The sequence below is a fragment of the Dermacentor andersoni genome, chromosome 4 (genome assembly GCF_023375885.2).
Source record: "Dermacentor andersoni chromosome 4, qqDerAnde1_hic_scaffold, whole genome shotgun sequence".
In the NCBI taxonomy this organism is placed as follows: domain Eukaryota; kingdom Metazoa; phylum Arthropoda; class Arachnida; order Ixodida; family Ixodidae; genus Dermacentor; species Dermacentor andersoni.
Genome location: NC_092817.1, coordinates 50451463 through 50468384, shown reverse-complemented (window position 1 = coordinate 50468384; position 16922 = coordinate 50451463). Strand labels below are relative to the sequence as shown.

The 16922-nt window shown below is 41.1% G+C and overlaps 1 protein-coding gene across 2 annotated transcripts in view; it reads right to left on the bottom strand.

The window, feature by feature from the left end:
* The window catches only part of LOC126537128 (uncharacterized), a 65528-nt gene that overhangs the window by 11994 nt on the left and 36612 nt on the right, over window positions 1-16922 (bottom strand). For both annotated transcript variants that reach the window (XM_055073731.2, XM_050184282.3), the window contains exons 5-7: window positions 11005-11101; window positions 5866-5988; window positions 2301-2481 (exon numbers count right to left, since the gene is read on the bottom strand). In XM_055073731.2, the coding sequence (XP_054929706.2) occupies window positions 2301-2481; window positions 5866-5988; window positions 11005-11101 (401 nt within the window). The remainder of the gene's footprint in view (window positions 1-2300; window positions 2482-5865; window positions 5989-11004; window positions 11102-16922) is intronic.

Below are 16922 nucleotides of genomic sequence, written 5' to 3'. Positions count from 1 at the left end.
GTGTACTCTCTGAAGATGACAGCGATAAGGAAGATAGTGACGAGGCTAGCAGCGATGATGGCATCGAATGAGCTCGGCATGTTCATTATTCAATAAATGCTGTTTTCATTTTGTGAACTCTGTCCTTGCTTTTTTGTTCGGCCTACATTCGAGGCAAGTTCTTTTCTTTTTCTTTTGTTTTTTTTTCTGGCTTTGAACTTTCGGAGATCAGCCTAGAATCGGGGTCAGCCTAGCTTCAAGTAAATACAGTATTAAAAAAAATTATTTGGCCTTCGTTTATTCTTTAGTATAAACTTTTTTCTTCTTCTTTCTTTTTATTTAATGCCAAGTAAACAGAAACAGAGCTCTGAAAGAGCACTAAAGAGCACGTCACCAATTTAAGCTGAAATGGTGCTGTTTTATTATAGTCCTGTAAATGGAAGTTTAGAGCACATTTAACTGGCGAGTTGTGATGGTTGTGTGCATGTTGATTTTCAAGCTCTTTGGCTGGAGCCACGAAGCTACAATCAATATACATACTTAAATAAAATCAGCGCAGAAACTGATGGTAACATCAAAAGAAGGATGAAGAACAGCGCTTGTAAAACACAAGCGTAGCACATTTTGTTTGCATGAAAGTACTTTTCAGATTTAATTTCATCCATGAAAGAAGAGCTTTCGCATTTTGGGTAGCTATTTTCAATGTGACCGATTAAAATCCTTTTGTGGACCAAATGAGCTAATTTTTAACATCTTTACTTTCTCTCTGTTTGTGTGTGTGCTTTGCAGGCAGCATAATGGAGCTGTGGAGTATAGCACCTGTACCACAGTTATCTTGGCTCAAATGCAATTAGTGATGAGAAATTTTTAAAAATTTTATGTTGCCAAGGTGTCAGACAGTGATGTTAGCTTGTAACTGCTGTATGAAATAAAGTTTCCGAAAACTGCGATATCTCGAATAACTTCTGAGTGCCAAGTTTGCAGCTTTGTAGCCCCGCAACAAAAATTGCTATCACAAAGCTGTAACCTGCATCTGATGATGCATTTAGCGTGGGTAAAACCAACACATTAACTCACGTAACTTACTATCTATGTGAAAGTATACATTAAATAATTTAATCAAGGTCAGTGCAAGTTTTTCGAAAATTCTATTCACAAATATGAAGAAAAATATGTTGTAGTCACATATAATATGGCGATTTTATGTGCTGTATGCATTATAGAGAATTTTTCATTTCATGTGACATCCCACTGCAAGGTGTCCGATAAATTAGGAGCTCACAGTAGCTTCCCTGGCTTCAATGCTGGCTTAGAGGACTGCATTAAACTCGGAGGACTGCAAGCAGACGTCATGGTCTAAGTGTTCTTGTTGGCTGTGGCCGCCTTGTTCCTTCAATTTGGTGATCCTCTTTCAATTTGTGTTATCACTACCTTCCTTTAACCATAGAAAGTGTGCATTATACAGCTTATAGAGTAAAGAGAGGTGAGAGGACTGTCATTCATTGTCGTCAATACGCTGAAAAAACAAGAAAGAGCCTGGGAGGTAGTGAAAAGAAGTCATACAGATACAGTGCAAGCAGTCATGACAGCTCCCGGCATATATTTTGTTCTCTTTTGCTCAACTGTATATAAAATGTGTAAAATGTGATGCCTGAATAGCAAACACAAGTAAACATGTGTCACAACTTATTCTTGCACTTGCCTGCTCTGGTAAAATGCAAATGAGTTTTAGTGCTGTATAGAGAACTGCCTCGGCGCAAGCTATATCACTACCCTCTGTCAACAGCAAATAGATGTGGTATGATTTTCCAGGTGATTATTTAAATTCTTGCATTTAGGGATCAAAGCTTACAGCTAAAGTGAAAGTTATTCTTTTTATTGTTGACATTTTTAAACAGGCATGGAGCAAATATTTGCTGTGGTAATGACAAATTTTCAATAAAGATTTACTATAATAAATTTCACACCCCAAACCAAATTCACATTTAGCGAAAGCATAAAAATGAAGTATAACAGCAAAGTGCACAGAGCACAGCTTGAGCGTCTGCCCACACTGCACTCGTAGTTAAACCATACTGCCATCGATCTACAAAACTGCAGCTTCTCTGTATTGCTTGTCTCGTCACCCGACAAACACTTTAAGAAACTTCCTTACTCATTTGCCATGTTTTAAAATGTTGAGTGTCTGCTTAGTTCACAGTAACCATTTTTAACAATAAGCAACAAAGCATGACAGTAGTTTTCACCAAGCAAAATAAGTGACTAAATCTAAAAAAACGTGAACATCAGAATGAATATCAAGAACTTAGAAACATGCGCACCTCTTCATAGTCAGAAAAGATCATGGTCTGCAGTGACATGATGGCATCTTCAATGTTAGGCTTGATAGGACTTCGCGTGTACTTCATGATGGCAATGCCCAAATGTCTCATGAAGCCTTGATACCGTGGGTTGGTGTAGTGCACTGCAAAGGCTCGCATCAGGGGTAGTGGCCTGATGGCTCTGCGCAAGTGGGCAACAGATTAAAATTCACGAATAAGTGTACAAATTACGAAAGCAAACACAATTTCATGAGTCGCTGTTAGTTGTACAGGATTTCATAACACTGCTTGACTAAAGCTTCGCTTCGCAGATCCCAACATGCGCACTGGATCTGCATGATTTCTTGAAAAATGCTTCTTTTCTTACATTTTACAGTCTGCAAATGTTTACAGTTCAGACAAAAAGGTCCCAACCAAAAGTGCGATGCAAAGTGCAAACTCGTAACAAGTGTAGTAGCTTTTAGACAGCTGGATATGCAGACATTACCTACCAGGTTTTGTGGTGCATACTGCAGGATTCTTATCGATACACAGAAATTCCTGTAGGCGCTTTGAAATGGCTAAAAGGTGCTAAATAAAATTGTAAAGGTCAAGATGCGTGACTGACATGTTTTTCAAGGCATATAATCTATTCATAACACTGAAAAGATGTTTATTAAATATTTTGACCTAGACAAATTACCTTTCGCTGTTTTTAGCCATTTCAAGGTGGCTGCAGGATGTCTATACATAGATGTCCGAAAGATGTTTCATATTTGAAGTGAGCAAGATACAAGGAAAAGGAATATTGGCAAAATTCTTAGTATAGATAACTTTAAACTGTCTAGCATTTATCTATTATGTGCATACACTGTGCGGTGGCTGAAAGATGCTTTACAAGAGGTGAATATGCTCAAACTGTTGAGTGATTAAGTGCTGCTTACGAAGCGCTCACATACATATACTAAAGGAACAATAAAGAGAACAACTATATGAAGCTAGACTGGTAGATTGCTTTTTATAATGTATAATATTTATTCACGCAATTGAAAAAGACGACTTATTAGCCAGCAGAAGAGAAACCAAAGTTTATTCAAAATTAGACATTACTTCAAAAATCAAAATGGGGAAGGAAGTGCCCAACCAAAGATTATGACAAAAGACCTGTGCATTTAATTCCATACCTACATAAAGCTTCACATAATTTGAAAAAGTTCACAAACTGAAACACTGTCAATATATCTTTTTCAGCGCCTTGTCAATTATGAGCAGGGTGTAACCCTCAAAAGAAAAAGCACCAGAAATGCATGCAATGCCATACTAATCACCGAACCGATTACACCAAATGTACTTCAGATGTTGTGTGTGAGATATCCTTAGATTGTGGACGTGTTTATGTAGGGCAAAAAGGCAGTGCTTCAACGACAGGACTAGACGGCACGATAATGATGGTAGAAAAGGATACAGTAGTCACTTGGCTGAACACTGCAAAAAGTGCATATGCACATCCATGTTTGGCGATAACTTTCTTGAGGAAATAAAAAATAAGAACAGCACGCAAAATAGTTGAAGCATATTTTATGAGGAAGGCCGGTGACAAGTGTGTCAGCTGTCCATCTTTGGCATTGCAGCAAAAAGAAGTGACATTTCTTTAGAATCATCTAGGCACGTGAACTGATTGACCATACAATCATATGTATTAACTGAATGACTTACACAGTCTTTTGTACAATGATGTGTGCATGACGTACCTTACGCACAGTGCATAAATACATGATCGTTTGAAATAAACGCCAGCTGGAAGTTCAGCGCCAGTCCTGTTGTATCTATTCCTTTCATCTTCGTCTTCAGCGCATTTTTATGAAAACTGTCAAGATGAACCAACTCGCCCAAACCAAAGTATTGTTTTATCACAATTTAGAGGAAAAGAAAGCAAGCAAGGAATCCATTTATTGAAAATAAAAGTATGCATAGTAGGTAACAATTTCTGCATGTGCCTTGAACTGTTTCTCAGTTCACTGAGAATGGTGATCTCGTTACACGAGAATATGTCGACATGCTGCAGTCCACTCGGGGAAAAAAAATGAAGTGTGACAAAAACAATAAAAAGAACTCTCCTTAACACTGCATTCATGGCATGCGGGCAGCTTTATGATGCTAGTAGAGGACACACCGAGTTTGATATATCGAACTTCCAGTCCACTATGACGAAGTTATTTTGCATGTGCATCGATCAGTAAGTATGGCATGTTCAATATAGAGAATAATTTGCTTTAGCTGGGTTCATTATATACAAGTTTGACTGTATTTCTATGAGAATGTAAAGAGAAACTTGTTTTTTTATGTTATATTCATTATTTCAGTATAATGAAGTTCAAGCGCAAATGTAAATATGTAGGTCCAGTGCTTCTACCTTGTACGTGTACATCTCATTATGTGTGCTTTGACTGGCTGTTTTCTTATGAGCCTTGCAAATTAGCGTCCCAGTGTAAATAACACACATAAGTGTGTTAACTCTTTCCGTACTACGCCCATTGGGCATGGTTAGCCCACTAACGATAGTTTCAAACGCCACTTTCGAGACTTTCCGCGCCACTCACGGACACTGCGCTATCGGACGTAAAGGAGGAGAACTACATTTTTGTTATCTAAGCAGTTCACTTTTTTCCGACCAGGCGGTGATATTTTAATGCGCTTTGACGTTTTGCGACCATCAAAGAAAGCAAAAATGGCTGCCCGGCATCCCCGTCGCGAGATCGTAGCAAGGTTTGTGCGGTAACTTGCCGTGGCCGCTCCGGCGAGTGATTGTTTCAAACGCCGCTTCAGAGACCTTACGTGACGCTCACGGACACACTGTGCCATTAGACGTGAAGCAGAACTATATTTTGTTTTCTAAGCAGTTAGATTTTTCCATACGAGACGGTAAATTTTGAATGCGCTCCAGTTTAGTGAATGCGCTCCAGTTTAGTGATTGTAAAAGTAGAAAGCAAAAATGGCTGCCTCCGGAAGCGGTGCACGCGCCTAAAGAAATCGCAGATGTCGTGATTCAGCTGCTTCTGCGGCTGATTTTATCGATGGATCAAGCAGCAGCGAGTCTCAGGATGCTGCCTGTTTGTCAGACTTTGACTCTGAGTGACAACGACTCAAACCAGCCCGGAACATCTGCGGCAGCAGCCTGGCACGCCCAACTGTAGTGCTGGCCGTTAAGTGTTTGTAGCGGAATGCCTGTTCAATAAAATATTTTTAATTTTTTTCAGAGATAGTGCCTATTAGATGGTCATACATTTTGTATACCTTATAAATTTTGTTATATATTTTTCTTAGTACATACAAGCATGTTTTTACAAAGCTTGTTCAATTTTATCCCACAATCTTGATTCTGGCAATTTATATCTTTTTTATGATACGCATCTCGTTAATAAAACGTATATGCGTGAAAAGTGCATTCATTCTGCTTTTTGTTTATGTGTTACATAAAATATTAAGTGCAGTAGTTTCTTCAGAAAAAAAAAATCTGGCGTAACCTACGAAAAACACCTATTTTCCCCATGGTAGGAAAAGAGTTAAGGGCAAATACAACACATACCTGACCAGTTGATGTCCTGCTGGTGCCAGCAGAGCCACTGATTTCACGTGGGGCATGCCTGGCCTGGTCATGACATTTAAGGTCGGGTAGATGGCGCTGCTGTGAGCCACCAGCATGTCAACCCTAAGCAGGAAAGCAAGGTCCTATGCAATGGCCATCACCACTGCTTGCGAAGAACAAAAGCAGATACGTTTAATGTACCTGCTTTTGTCAAAGGATTTTATACCTTGAAATCACAACCATAGAGCAACCATTACATAATTGCAGAAAGCATAGAATACTAATTCCCTACAACAAGCTTACATTTACAGAAATATGATTTTTCATTGCCACGGTATACAGCTAAACCTTGATAAGACAAACTTCAATATAATGAAATTCTCAATATAACAAAGTATATTTATCTTTTTTAAGAACTTGTCCATAGAATACTATGTATTCTGAACCTCAGTATAACAAAGTGTGTTTATACATGATTTCAATATAACAAAATTTCACTGCTGCTGTGGAGGAATGCCAAGGCAATAAATCAAAACAACAGCAGGCACAGATGGTCAAATGGTTGAATTACATGCGGTTGCTTGCAGACGCACCTCTCAAATTGTGTCCTCCTTGCCATTATATTCCATATAAAGTCCAAATGCAATAGGATCCTATCGTGTTCACATGATGTGTGTTATGGGTGCGTGGGTGAGCCAAGAACGATAGTGACTTGATGCGCACCATCTTCCCACGCGTGCAAGGAAGGAGGAGGGGAAGCACACAGTAATGTGATCAAGCATCTGCGGCCGTGGCTGCACATTTACCGAACATGCATGTTCGCTTTCTTCGTGTGCACCTAGTGTCGGAGGTCACATAATCTCAAGTTTCGAAGTTGTATTGAACGGCGAGGCAGTAGATAGTATTCACTCCCTCCTGTTTGCGCTCTTCATTATGTCAGTATTGTGACAGCAAGTGTTCGTGGTCATAGGGTAAGATCTGTTCATGATTAACCATGCATTTGTGACACCATGCTTGCTAATTTAATAAGCAATTGTTTACTTCAAGTTATACATCTGATAAAACTGCACATGTTACTTTGTGTAGTTGTGTAATATTTTGCTACTGCTATCAATGCTTTGCCTTTGGAATAAAACTGCAACTTTTTTGTGATTGAAGTTTGTTTTTTCCAAATGCCTGGTAACTTGGCTCATGCCATAGCATACATGTATTTCTTTTGTGGGTGTCTTATCTTGCGGCAAGTATGTGTTACTGTACATATATAGTCAACATCCGATTTTTCGGGCTCCCTAGGGGCTGCGAGAATGTCGCGAAAATTGGGCAGTCTGAAAAAATGAATGCATGCCTTTTACTGCACCCAAGGGCTCAAATTGCCACAAGCACGTCCGAAATAGCTCTGAAAGCTTGCCAGTACACTTAATAGACATATCAGTGATCGGACTGTGATAGGATACGATGGGTGCACGCATGCAAATTAAGGAATACATACCGTGTCCCGTGACATAGTATGTATTCCTTAATGTATTTTTTATGTATTCCTGCCCTGTCCCACTCTTGATATGCTTCACCGCAATACTCGTGTGTGCTTCACCGCGTAACAGTACTGTATTGAGGCGAAGCTAACTTTCAAAAACCGGCATTGTGCAATTTGTTGTGCTTTTCAAGCTTCGAAGCCATTGGTGAGGATTACAAAGGCGGAGCCTGCACCATTGCTAACAGCGGCAAATTGTTCTAATGCAAAACACGGCACGGAACAGCAAGAAGCTTGGCAGCGAAAGTCAAAAGGCCAAGCATTGCTGCGGTGGGGTCTACGGCTGCCAGTGGATCTGTGTGCAAGAGCACCAGTTCGAGGCAGCGAGATAATCAAAATGGCGACGGTGGTAGCTTTGATTAATGCCATCTCGGACTTGAGGTTGTGGCAAAAAGTACACAACATCGGACAGTGAAGGTTTGTTGTTTTTTTTTTCATCCGAAATTTCAGATGTTCTTATACACTGACTCTATAGGGTACATGGCGATGCCGCGAAGACGTCCGAAAAATCGATCATTCACTGTATTTGCATAAGAGGTCAAATTTCAAGTAACAAAATTTTGATTAACAGAACAAAGTGCAGATTTTAACGACTTTGTTATATAGCGGTTTGACTGTACTATGCCCAAACAGCCTTAAGCACTTACAAATTCAAGTACTGAGACTTGTGATAGTTAATTGTCTTGTTCTGCAGTTCAACGCATGTCCATCACAGCTTTATCCTTCTGCTATGTCAGCTATAGTGATGTTTACCAGTTCTCATCCTCACACTTGTTACCCACAGCCCTATCAATAACTCACACCCGCCGCGGTTGCTCAGTGGCTGTGGTGTTAGGCTGCTGAGCACGAGATCGCGGGATCGAATCCCGGCCACGGCGGCCGCATTTCGATGGGGGCGAAATGCGAAAACACCTGTGTACTTAGATTTAGATGCACGTTAAGGAACCCCAGGTGGTCGAAATTTCCGGAGTCCTCCACTACGGCGTGCCTCATAATCAGAAAGTGGTTTTGGCACGTAAAACCCCATAATTTAATTTTAATTTTTTTATCAATAACTCACCTCAAGGTTCAGTAGTATTTTCCTATAAAATAATATACAGACTCAGTAGCGCCAAGTCAATGACTGTGCTAAGCAGCTCTATTGCAATGTAAGCATTCACATGGCCTAGCAACCTCAGTCATACAACCAAACAAATGCTTACATAAGCCTTGCTCATGATTGGTCTATATTTGAATGGCAATGGCAATGCCCCCACATGTGGGCGAATTAATTCAAAGCGGCAGTTTTGGTTATCAATGACTGGTGAAATTTGTAGTTATCCAGCCTGTCAGATACATGAGTCAAGAGCAACTCCTTCCAAAATGTACACTTTGACAACAGAACACACAGCAGAAATTGTGACAGCCGCAGATTTTTATGTGGGGATTCGCCTTGAATGCTGCCATATAGTATGTGTAAGCTTAAAGTACAGTAGAACCCCTCTAATATGCTTTCCGTGGGACTGCGAGAAAATGATGTAACACCCGGGAAATGCATTGCACAAGTATGCTGTTAAAATGACACAAACATGCTGGTAAATATTAAGACAAGGACACTGTGCATGGCTCAGCCTCCAAAGGATTTACAGTTGCCAACAGATAATGCAGACTGAACAGTGACAACCTAATAAATGTTGGGAATATTGGGTTTGGCAGAGAATGAGACTCATTCTAAATGTGGCCGAAAAAGGCGTGTCGTATTCTCGGATTATCACTTTCGGATATACCTTAGCTTTTGCAGGATTTTGCATAACTAGCGCATTGGTGTCTATGAGCAACGGCTTTCTTGGCACAGTGCCAAGCACGCTGTCTTATCGCAGTGCCAGGATCACCGTCGGCCATCAATGCGTCTGCTGCTTGAAAACCGACAACAGCATCTTTGCAAGTGATTGTCCGAGAATATGGCCGAAGTTTGTCAAAGCGTTGCTGCATACACCTGGTCAGTCCGTATTTCGACCATTGTCATGCTACCACTCCAGATAGACAAAAGCATAGTCAATGCTTGCACCGAATCTTCAACCCCTTGCAATATAAACCAAGTTGACAGAGTTTCAATAGCTGAATGATCGCAGGTTTCTTGCAACAGTCATTGTCCAGCGATTCAATCACGTGACCACCATCCTCGTCGGTGCTGACATCGAGGGTGCAGTTGGCACTGCTTGAAACTGCTTGAAGAAGTGTCGCTATTCAAAACGCAAATGAAAAACTCGCAAGACAAATACTAAATACAGTCGATGCAGCCTTTCAACATTTAGTGGCTTGGCTTGGCTTGGCTTGTCTTGCAGTTTGGGTGAGTTCAGCAACTAGTGGATCAAATAGGCTTTGCTAATTTCTGTTTCGAGAAGGAGCTGGTGACATGGCAAATCACCATGTGAGCAACAAATTAAAACCACAATATTGCTATTCTTTTCTTGTTCCTGTGGCCACATTGGGAGACAGTCATGCAAGTGGAGTCTTAATATCGAGCAACGAGCAGCAAGGTGTCTGAAATTTCTTAACTTTCCACCAAGACCACACCCGCAAACTCTGCAGCGTGTCAAAAACACACGTTGGTAGCAGTTGGAAGTATGCAGATATAGGATGTCTAGTGCGGTTGACGATTTCCTTTCAGATTTTTTACGTTATAGACAGTACAATTTATATTTTCTTGCATGTATGCACCAACATTGCAACATATCAGTGGGGTTCTACTGTTCAGAGGCGAGCATCAAGGCAACATACAGCAGTGTCATAAATCTTGGAAGCCAAGAAATTGGCTAATACTCTTTTTCACTTTCTGCTTTATGGCAAGCATATTTGTTCATTTCACAATAGTATTGTTAGGTTTGATTTCAACTACAAAAATGATTTCATATTCTATAATGCTATGTTAATGTGACCTGCTATAACCAATATGTGATCTAAGAAATTGAAATTATAACGTGACTCAGATATTTTTTTACAGGCAATGCAATACAGTCGCATAGCATCACATCTGTACGTTTCTTGGTTGGAAGCAAACTAATGTGCACAATAAAACTGCACACACTAAAAAAAATTTGCCACTTTAATGCCACTTGAAAAATTATTTGCTTGTTTTCTCCCGAAATAAGTCACTCTGAAAAATTTACATCTGCAATTAAAAGATGTGACCCTGGAGCAATACACCTCTAGAAAAAATGTGACCATCAAAAGGTTAAAGAATAGTGAAAAATCCTTTACAATGCTTCAGTGTCACAGTAAGCATAACAACTGTGGTGAACTTGGTCTAAAGCAGGCACCTTGGGAGCTGCCATGCAGTCATACTTGCTATGCGAGTCATGAAAAGCCAGTGATACTAAATCTCGAAGACAGTGCACGTACACTACCTGCAACGCTTCCTGTTGAGGCCCCGGCATGCACAATTTAAACCCACTATTTTATTGTATTCACAAGGACCTTTAATGTGCTACAGAAAAGGTGTCCTTTAGCATGCAGAAACAATTATCTGCATTAACAAAAGATTGAATCCATCCCACAACAACAGGCTGACAGAAAAAATATTTCACACCAATAGAAAATAATGGTGAGAACATTAGATAACATGTTACTTGCTGATGTTGATGGCCTTGAGGAAGTCCGTGAGCAGCTGTGTCTTTTCTTCTGCTGAATGCCAGAATGTTCCTGTCCGGTAGCTGAGACGCAAGTCTGTGAAAAGTGGTAATTAACAGATGCTTAACAATCTGTGAGTGAAGAAATGTAGAAACACTTTAGTACAGCATCCTCCAAAAATATGAGAGAGAAAAGCATGTACAAGGAGGGACCCCCCCAAGAAACCGGACAGTCTTCAAAAGGGAAACATTATTATCATTTAGGACAAAAAGGACTTAGTTCCCTTCAATACAGTTTTTATCAGAGTCAATACCCCCCACTCATCCAACTTTTTTCCCCACTGTTCGAAGCAACTCTGGAGCTCCTCAAGCTTAATGCTGTTGAGTGGCTCCTGCGAAGTTGTTTTCACATCATGAATGGCGTTAAATATCCTTTCTTTTTTGAATTTTTTTCTTTTAAAATAAAGAAATAAATAACCTTGAGCTTGGCCTGATGAATAGGGCATGTGGGGAACATTGGCCCATGCCCAAGAGGTTAAATACCATGTCATAGCCAAAGCAGTGTGAGCTGAGGCACTGTCATAATAGAGAAACCAATAATCCATATTCCACAATTTTGTGCGTTTTCCTCACATATTCTTTCTTAATTGCCTTAATACATGCAAGAAAAATTGCTGATTGATAGCCTGTCCAGGAGGAACAAATTCCCGCTGCACAATTATACTAATGCCTCAGCAGAAAGAAAATGAAATGATGATCATTGTCTTCACACGAGCGCACTTATCACATTTTTTTCAGTACTGGTGAAGAAGGCATTTTCAACTGGTTTGAAACTTGCTTGGTTACAGGGTCATACCCATAGCACTAACTTTTACCACCTGCAATGTTCTTCGACAGAAGGTCTGGGTCACGCGATTCTTCAAGCCCTGGCACAAAATCAGGCAATTGTTTCTTGTTTTGTTATTTTGTCCACTGTGAGCAGGTCGGGAACAAGCTTCGCAGCAATGCATCTCATGCCCGATTTCGCATTCAAAATTTACTCACAGGAGCTCCAACTCATGCAAGCAGCTTCTGAAACCTTGTCAATTGTGTTGTGATGACCTTTATTCGTCTTTTGTCGAACCTCTTGAATATATTGTAGGTGAGACTGGTTGAAGATTGGCCAAAATTAACATGAGCTTCAGCACTCATTTCCCCTATTGGAACTGCCCAAACCACTCAAAAACGTTTGTACGGCTCAAAGTGGCTCTTCCATCCAGTTCGTCTGGCACATTTTAAGCGTTTCTTCATTTGTGTTTTTAAGGAGGAATAAAAATTTCAGAGATTTGCTGTCCATAACAAACAGACATCACGATTTCACAAGAGTGCGACAACAGTTAGGAAAACTGTCATGACAAACCCACCATACATTCTATGGTGGTGTGGGCTTGGGGTGTAATTACACTGACCTAGCAGGAGAACACAGCAGTACAATTACGAGAGGCTCTGTGAAGCCAGTCTGTTTTTTTGGGGGTCCCCCTCATATATGTGGTTTATAACAGCAAAAACAAACGAAACAAGTAAAGGCACTTTGTTGCTAGCTGATGTTTTGTACATAGGGTCCACTTACAGTTCTTTTACTTGCATGCCTTCCTATGAGCTCTGGAGTGCTAAGCAAATCCCTTCCCAACGAGTTCACTTTTTCTTTGTTCATGTTGAGAACTTTGTACAGTTTAGTTTGACATGCATAATAGTAAAGCCCAAACTGCTTGAATGTTACTTCATCACAAATGCTATATATATGCATATAGTATGAGTATTGAAGTGTGCATGTTACAAGGACACCTACAAATGCCAGTTACATAATGAGTTCTACGCAAGAATGCCAACTATGATCACATAAACACTTCCTATAGGCCGCGTGCACCGCATATAGAGGCGCCACTGATAGCCACCTAGCGGGCGCTTCCAACAATACGCGTGGGAGCAGTAGCAGACGACAACGCTTTGCAGGAAGGGTGACTGAAGTTCGCGGCTGCGATTTGTCCTTGGTTCGGGCGCCAGACTGCTTCTTCTGCGGTGACAGCTGTAGGGAAGACGCAGACCTCTGTGGGAGCGGGTATGAACAAGGTGTTACCGGTGTTTGGGGCAACATGGTCCACATACGCGCCAGGTGCGTCCCGCAGACAAACGCCATGAAGACCATTTACATGAAGTGGAGCTCATGTAAACTAGCCGACAAATTTTGTTGACTAATGCGATGTCTCGACCGTTTTTTTTTTCTTTAATTCTACCCTTGCCGTAATGCTGCTTCTGTACCTCAATAATAAGCACCCGTCGTTAGTGCAGACTTAGATAACAAATCCGCACGGTGCGATGTCTGCATATACCGTTGTGATTTTCCTGCCGATGAATACATGTGACGCCGCCGAATAAGTGTAGTGAAAGTCGCCTGAAGTAGAATAATTGCGAATTTATTGATAGAAACGCGTACACTATAGTCAACGAAGCCACCAAACGCACGGGTTAATAAAAGCGCGTGTTAGCGCTGTACCGCCGATGAACTGCCGTTCGCGCTGCAGTTTTTGCAATTTTAAATTCCCTAAGGGAACTGCTTGGAAACGTACAAAGCTATAGTGTGACTAACATTGCAGTACTTTTTTTAAATGTTACTAGAGAGAATGGCCACATGATATATTTAAAGGCAGAGCAGCGCCAGTCAAATTAGATACAGCGCTGGCGGCAAGGCCGGGTTTAGTCCTATGCGGCGTAATCATAATAAGAAATAATTCAGCTGAGTGCAAAATTCACTTGCAAGAAGCGACTACGTTGTGAAACAAACAAATCACTCGGCGTCTTAAGTCTGCTCAGACAGCATCAAGGTATGATGATGTGACGCGAACTACTCAGCGAAAAATGGATCAGCGAAAAATAGAACAAAAATACCATATGCAGTAACTATTAGCAATTCTCGCCCTGAGCTACCTATTTTCTAAACACATTTCCCAAAAAACCACAATATCTAAGGTGCCCTCGGGCGAAATGAATAAAGCTGTTAAAGAAGCACTTGCTTGGTGTCATTCCGATAAGACACAGCGTGATTTATACCCTTTACAAACGAGGCAGGGTGAAAACCTCGCAGCTCAAAAGAATCAAGAGTTATGCATGAAGCAACTAGCAACAGTTAAACATGGGCGAAGCCACGCATAAAATAAATGTAAAAACATGAAGTGCGCGACAGCTGGTACGAGGATTTACCGGGCCACATAAAACTAACAATTTCAGTTCTTGCAAACTTCTGTAGCTTTAACATGCAAAACAATGCGCTCATGCAGTCGTGCTGCCTAGCTAGCCCAACGCGGTAAAGAAGCGGAAAAAAATATAAGCGGCAAACGGCATTCCGAACTTTAGCGAAATGCCTTTCAACCGCAGGTTGCACTACAGACGAACTTCGTCGCTTACCCGTCTAACTACAATTGAGTAAAAAAATAATAATAAAAAAGAGAAAACACCGAAGCGACAAAGGAAAGGATGAGAACAAGAAATTTCGCGCCGAAGCTACGATCCATTGCCACCGTTGCTCCTGCTGTTGAGGCTTTGCGGGGAATAATTAGAACCGTATCACCGGCACGTTTTCGCCGGTATTTGAGCCCCCCCACCCTGCAACAATTCTTCTTCGACATTCTTCGGAAGCTGTGGCCATCCCACACATGCGAAGGGTGTTGCTTATTTTGCTCTGAAAACACAAATAAGACGGAGAAGCACTATCAGCGACGCAACAAACTACGGCGTGCTACGGCGCGCGGCTCGCTCCTCTCCCATGCGTTCTGCGCAAGGCCGCCACCAGTGGCGCGGCCATCGGCGTGCACGCCGCGTATAGATTAACTGCAAGTTTACCAACAAAGGGCATGCTGGCGTCTGTAGCGACATGGCTGGGGTGTCCACACCATTGTCATCTGCTACAGTTCAGTGCAGTGATCGTGTCTTGTTTGGCTATTTACGTTTACTTACGATGCAGAGGTCAGTGTCAAATGTAGTCACTTCAAAATATGCATAATTTTCATTATCTGCACACTTCCTTACACAAGAGATTTTCGTAAAAGAGAAAGGGAACAGCAACAATGAAAAAGAAGCTACTTCCAAGAGTATCACCTATAGGCCAAGAAAGAAATGTCTGTAGCCCACTTCCGGCGATAAAAAATGTTTTAAATATTCTTTATTAGCACCACATGTGGTCAAAAGACAAGCGATTTTCTTCGTCAGTCATTTGGCGGCAATAATCGAAACAGACAGCAGCAGCTCCAGGGCGATAGCTGCTGTGCGCTACACCTCTCTGCTTGCAACAGTATGCAAAGAACAACACAACTGGCGCACCAAACACTTTCCTCACTGCCACTTTTCGCTTTCCACTTCTCTTCAAAGAGCATGAAGAGGAATGAGGCATCAGTGACATCTCTGTGTCAGTGAACCATTCTTTTTTTTTGCCACAGTAAACATGTGAGAGTGAAAGTGAAGGTTGAAGGGCTTCGTTCTCTTAACACCTCATGACAGCCAGTAATGAGAGATGCCGTGGCGGTTGAAACATTTGTAGTAGTTTGGAGTGCTTGGAGCCCTTGGAGCAGTATGAAGAAATCAAACCACAGAACACCTGGTCAAACGAACTCCCAGAGAAGTCTGCATCAAGGCAGTAATTTTGCTACCAACATTGTGGGCAGTTGATCGCACAAACACAATGAAGCTACATACTACACCAAGAGGGGACAAAGAAGGCTAACCATTATCACTTGTGAGCAGCTTTCAATCGTACTTTCTTGCTTGTGTAACCAATGAAGATGTGCGAAATGACTCAAGAGTACACCGAGCTTCTGTCAATTTTTAATGAATCATCCTCATCTGGCAGTTACTTCACAGCTTTAAAAGTGTTTGTGTGTCTGCATTTGTTTTTCCTTTTCATGGAAAATAATGTGCACCATTTGGACAGTGCGTTGGCATGAAAGAACGGAATGTGTTCGTGGCTGTGCCTATTCAGTGAACTTTGGATACATATGCTGCCGTTTCTTTCTTTTTCTACGTTTTGCATTTTCTCATCAGTGAATACCGCATGCTCAGAGCGCCAAGTGCACTTAATTACCCTTGCTAGTTCTTCTGTATGACTTAGCTAACATTTCCATTGCTGTGTCTTAGGTCGTGTTCATTAAATGTGTCAATGCCATGACATGGATTTGCATAGTGTTCACCCTCCACCAATATTTAGTACTATGCATCAGCTAAGTACAAACTCAACACCTCTTTCAATGACATGATGTAGTTTTCTGAAATGTAAGGCTGAATAAAATTGGTTTTATTTATGGCACCTTCTGTATGTTTGAAAAATGCACCAATTTTTTAAAAAACTATTTGTTTCCCAGCAAGTGCTGCCACACTGTGTGCATGCAACAATCTTTTTTTTTTTTTACACCATAGTCTCTTGGTTTTCATTCTATGGCTTCTTTTACGCTTGCATTTCAGCGACTGCTTAAGCATCCATGTGTGCAAGGGCATGCAGCAGTTAGTTTTGGTTTCACCTCGCAAGCTATTTCCGGAAGTTTGTTGTGCTTATAAAAACTGATATCTATCTGGTTTTTAATTTCTTAGAGGGTCACCGTTAGATACTCGCTCGTCAGTTGCTCACAGGGATGCGATTACATCTGTTCACAAGCAGGCGCTGGTATATATAAATGATGCCACCATATACAAATGATGCTGTCAAGATTATGTTTATTTTCACGAGACTCAATTCATAAAAACTGATCGCCTTTTGTTAGCAATGGAACGAAGGATTACTGATTACTGCAAGTTTCTGCCTCGTTTGGTTTGTCCGATGGGTGCACAACTATCGAGTTTTCATGCATGTGCTCACATAGACGGATCGATTACGCTATGGGTATGCCCAATGGTTG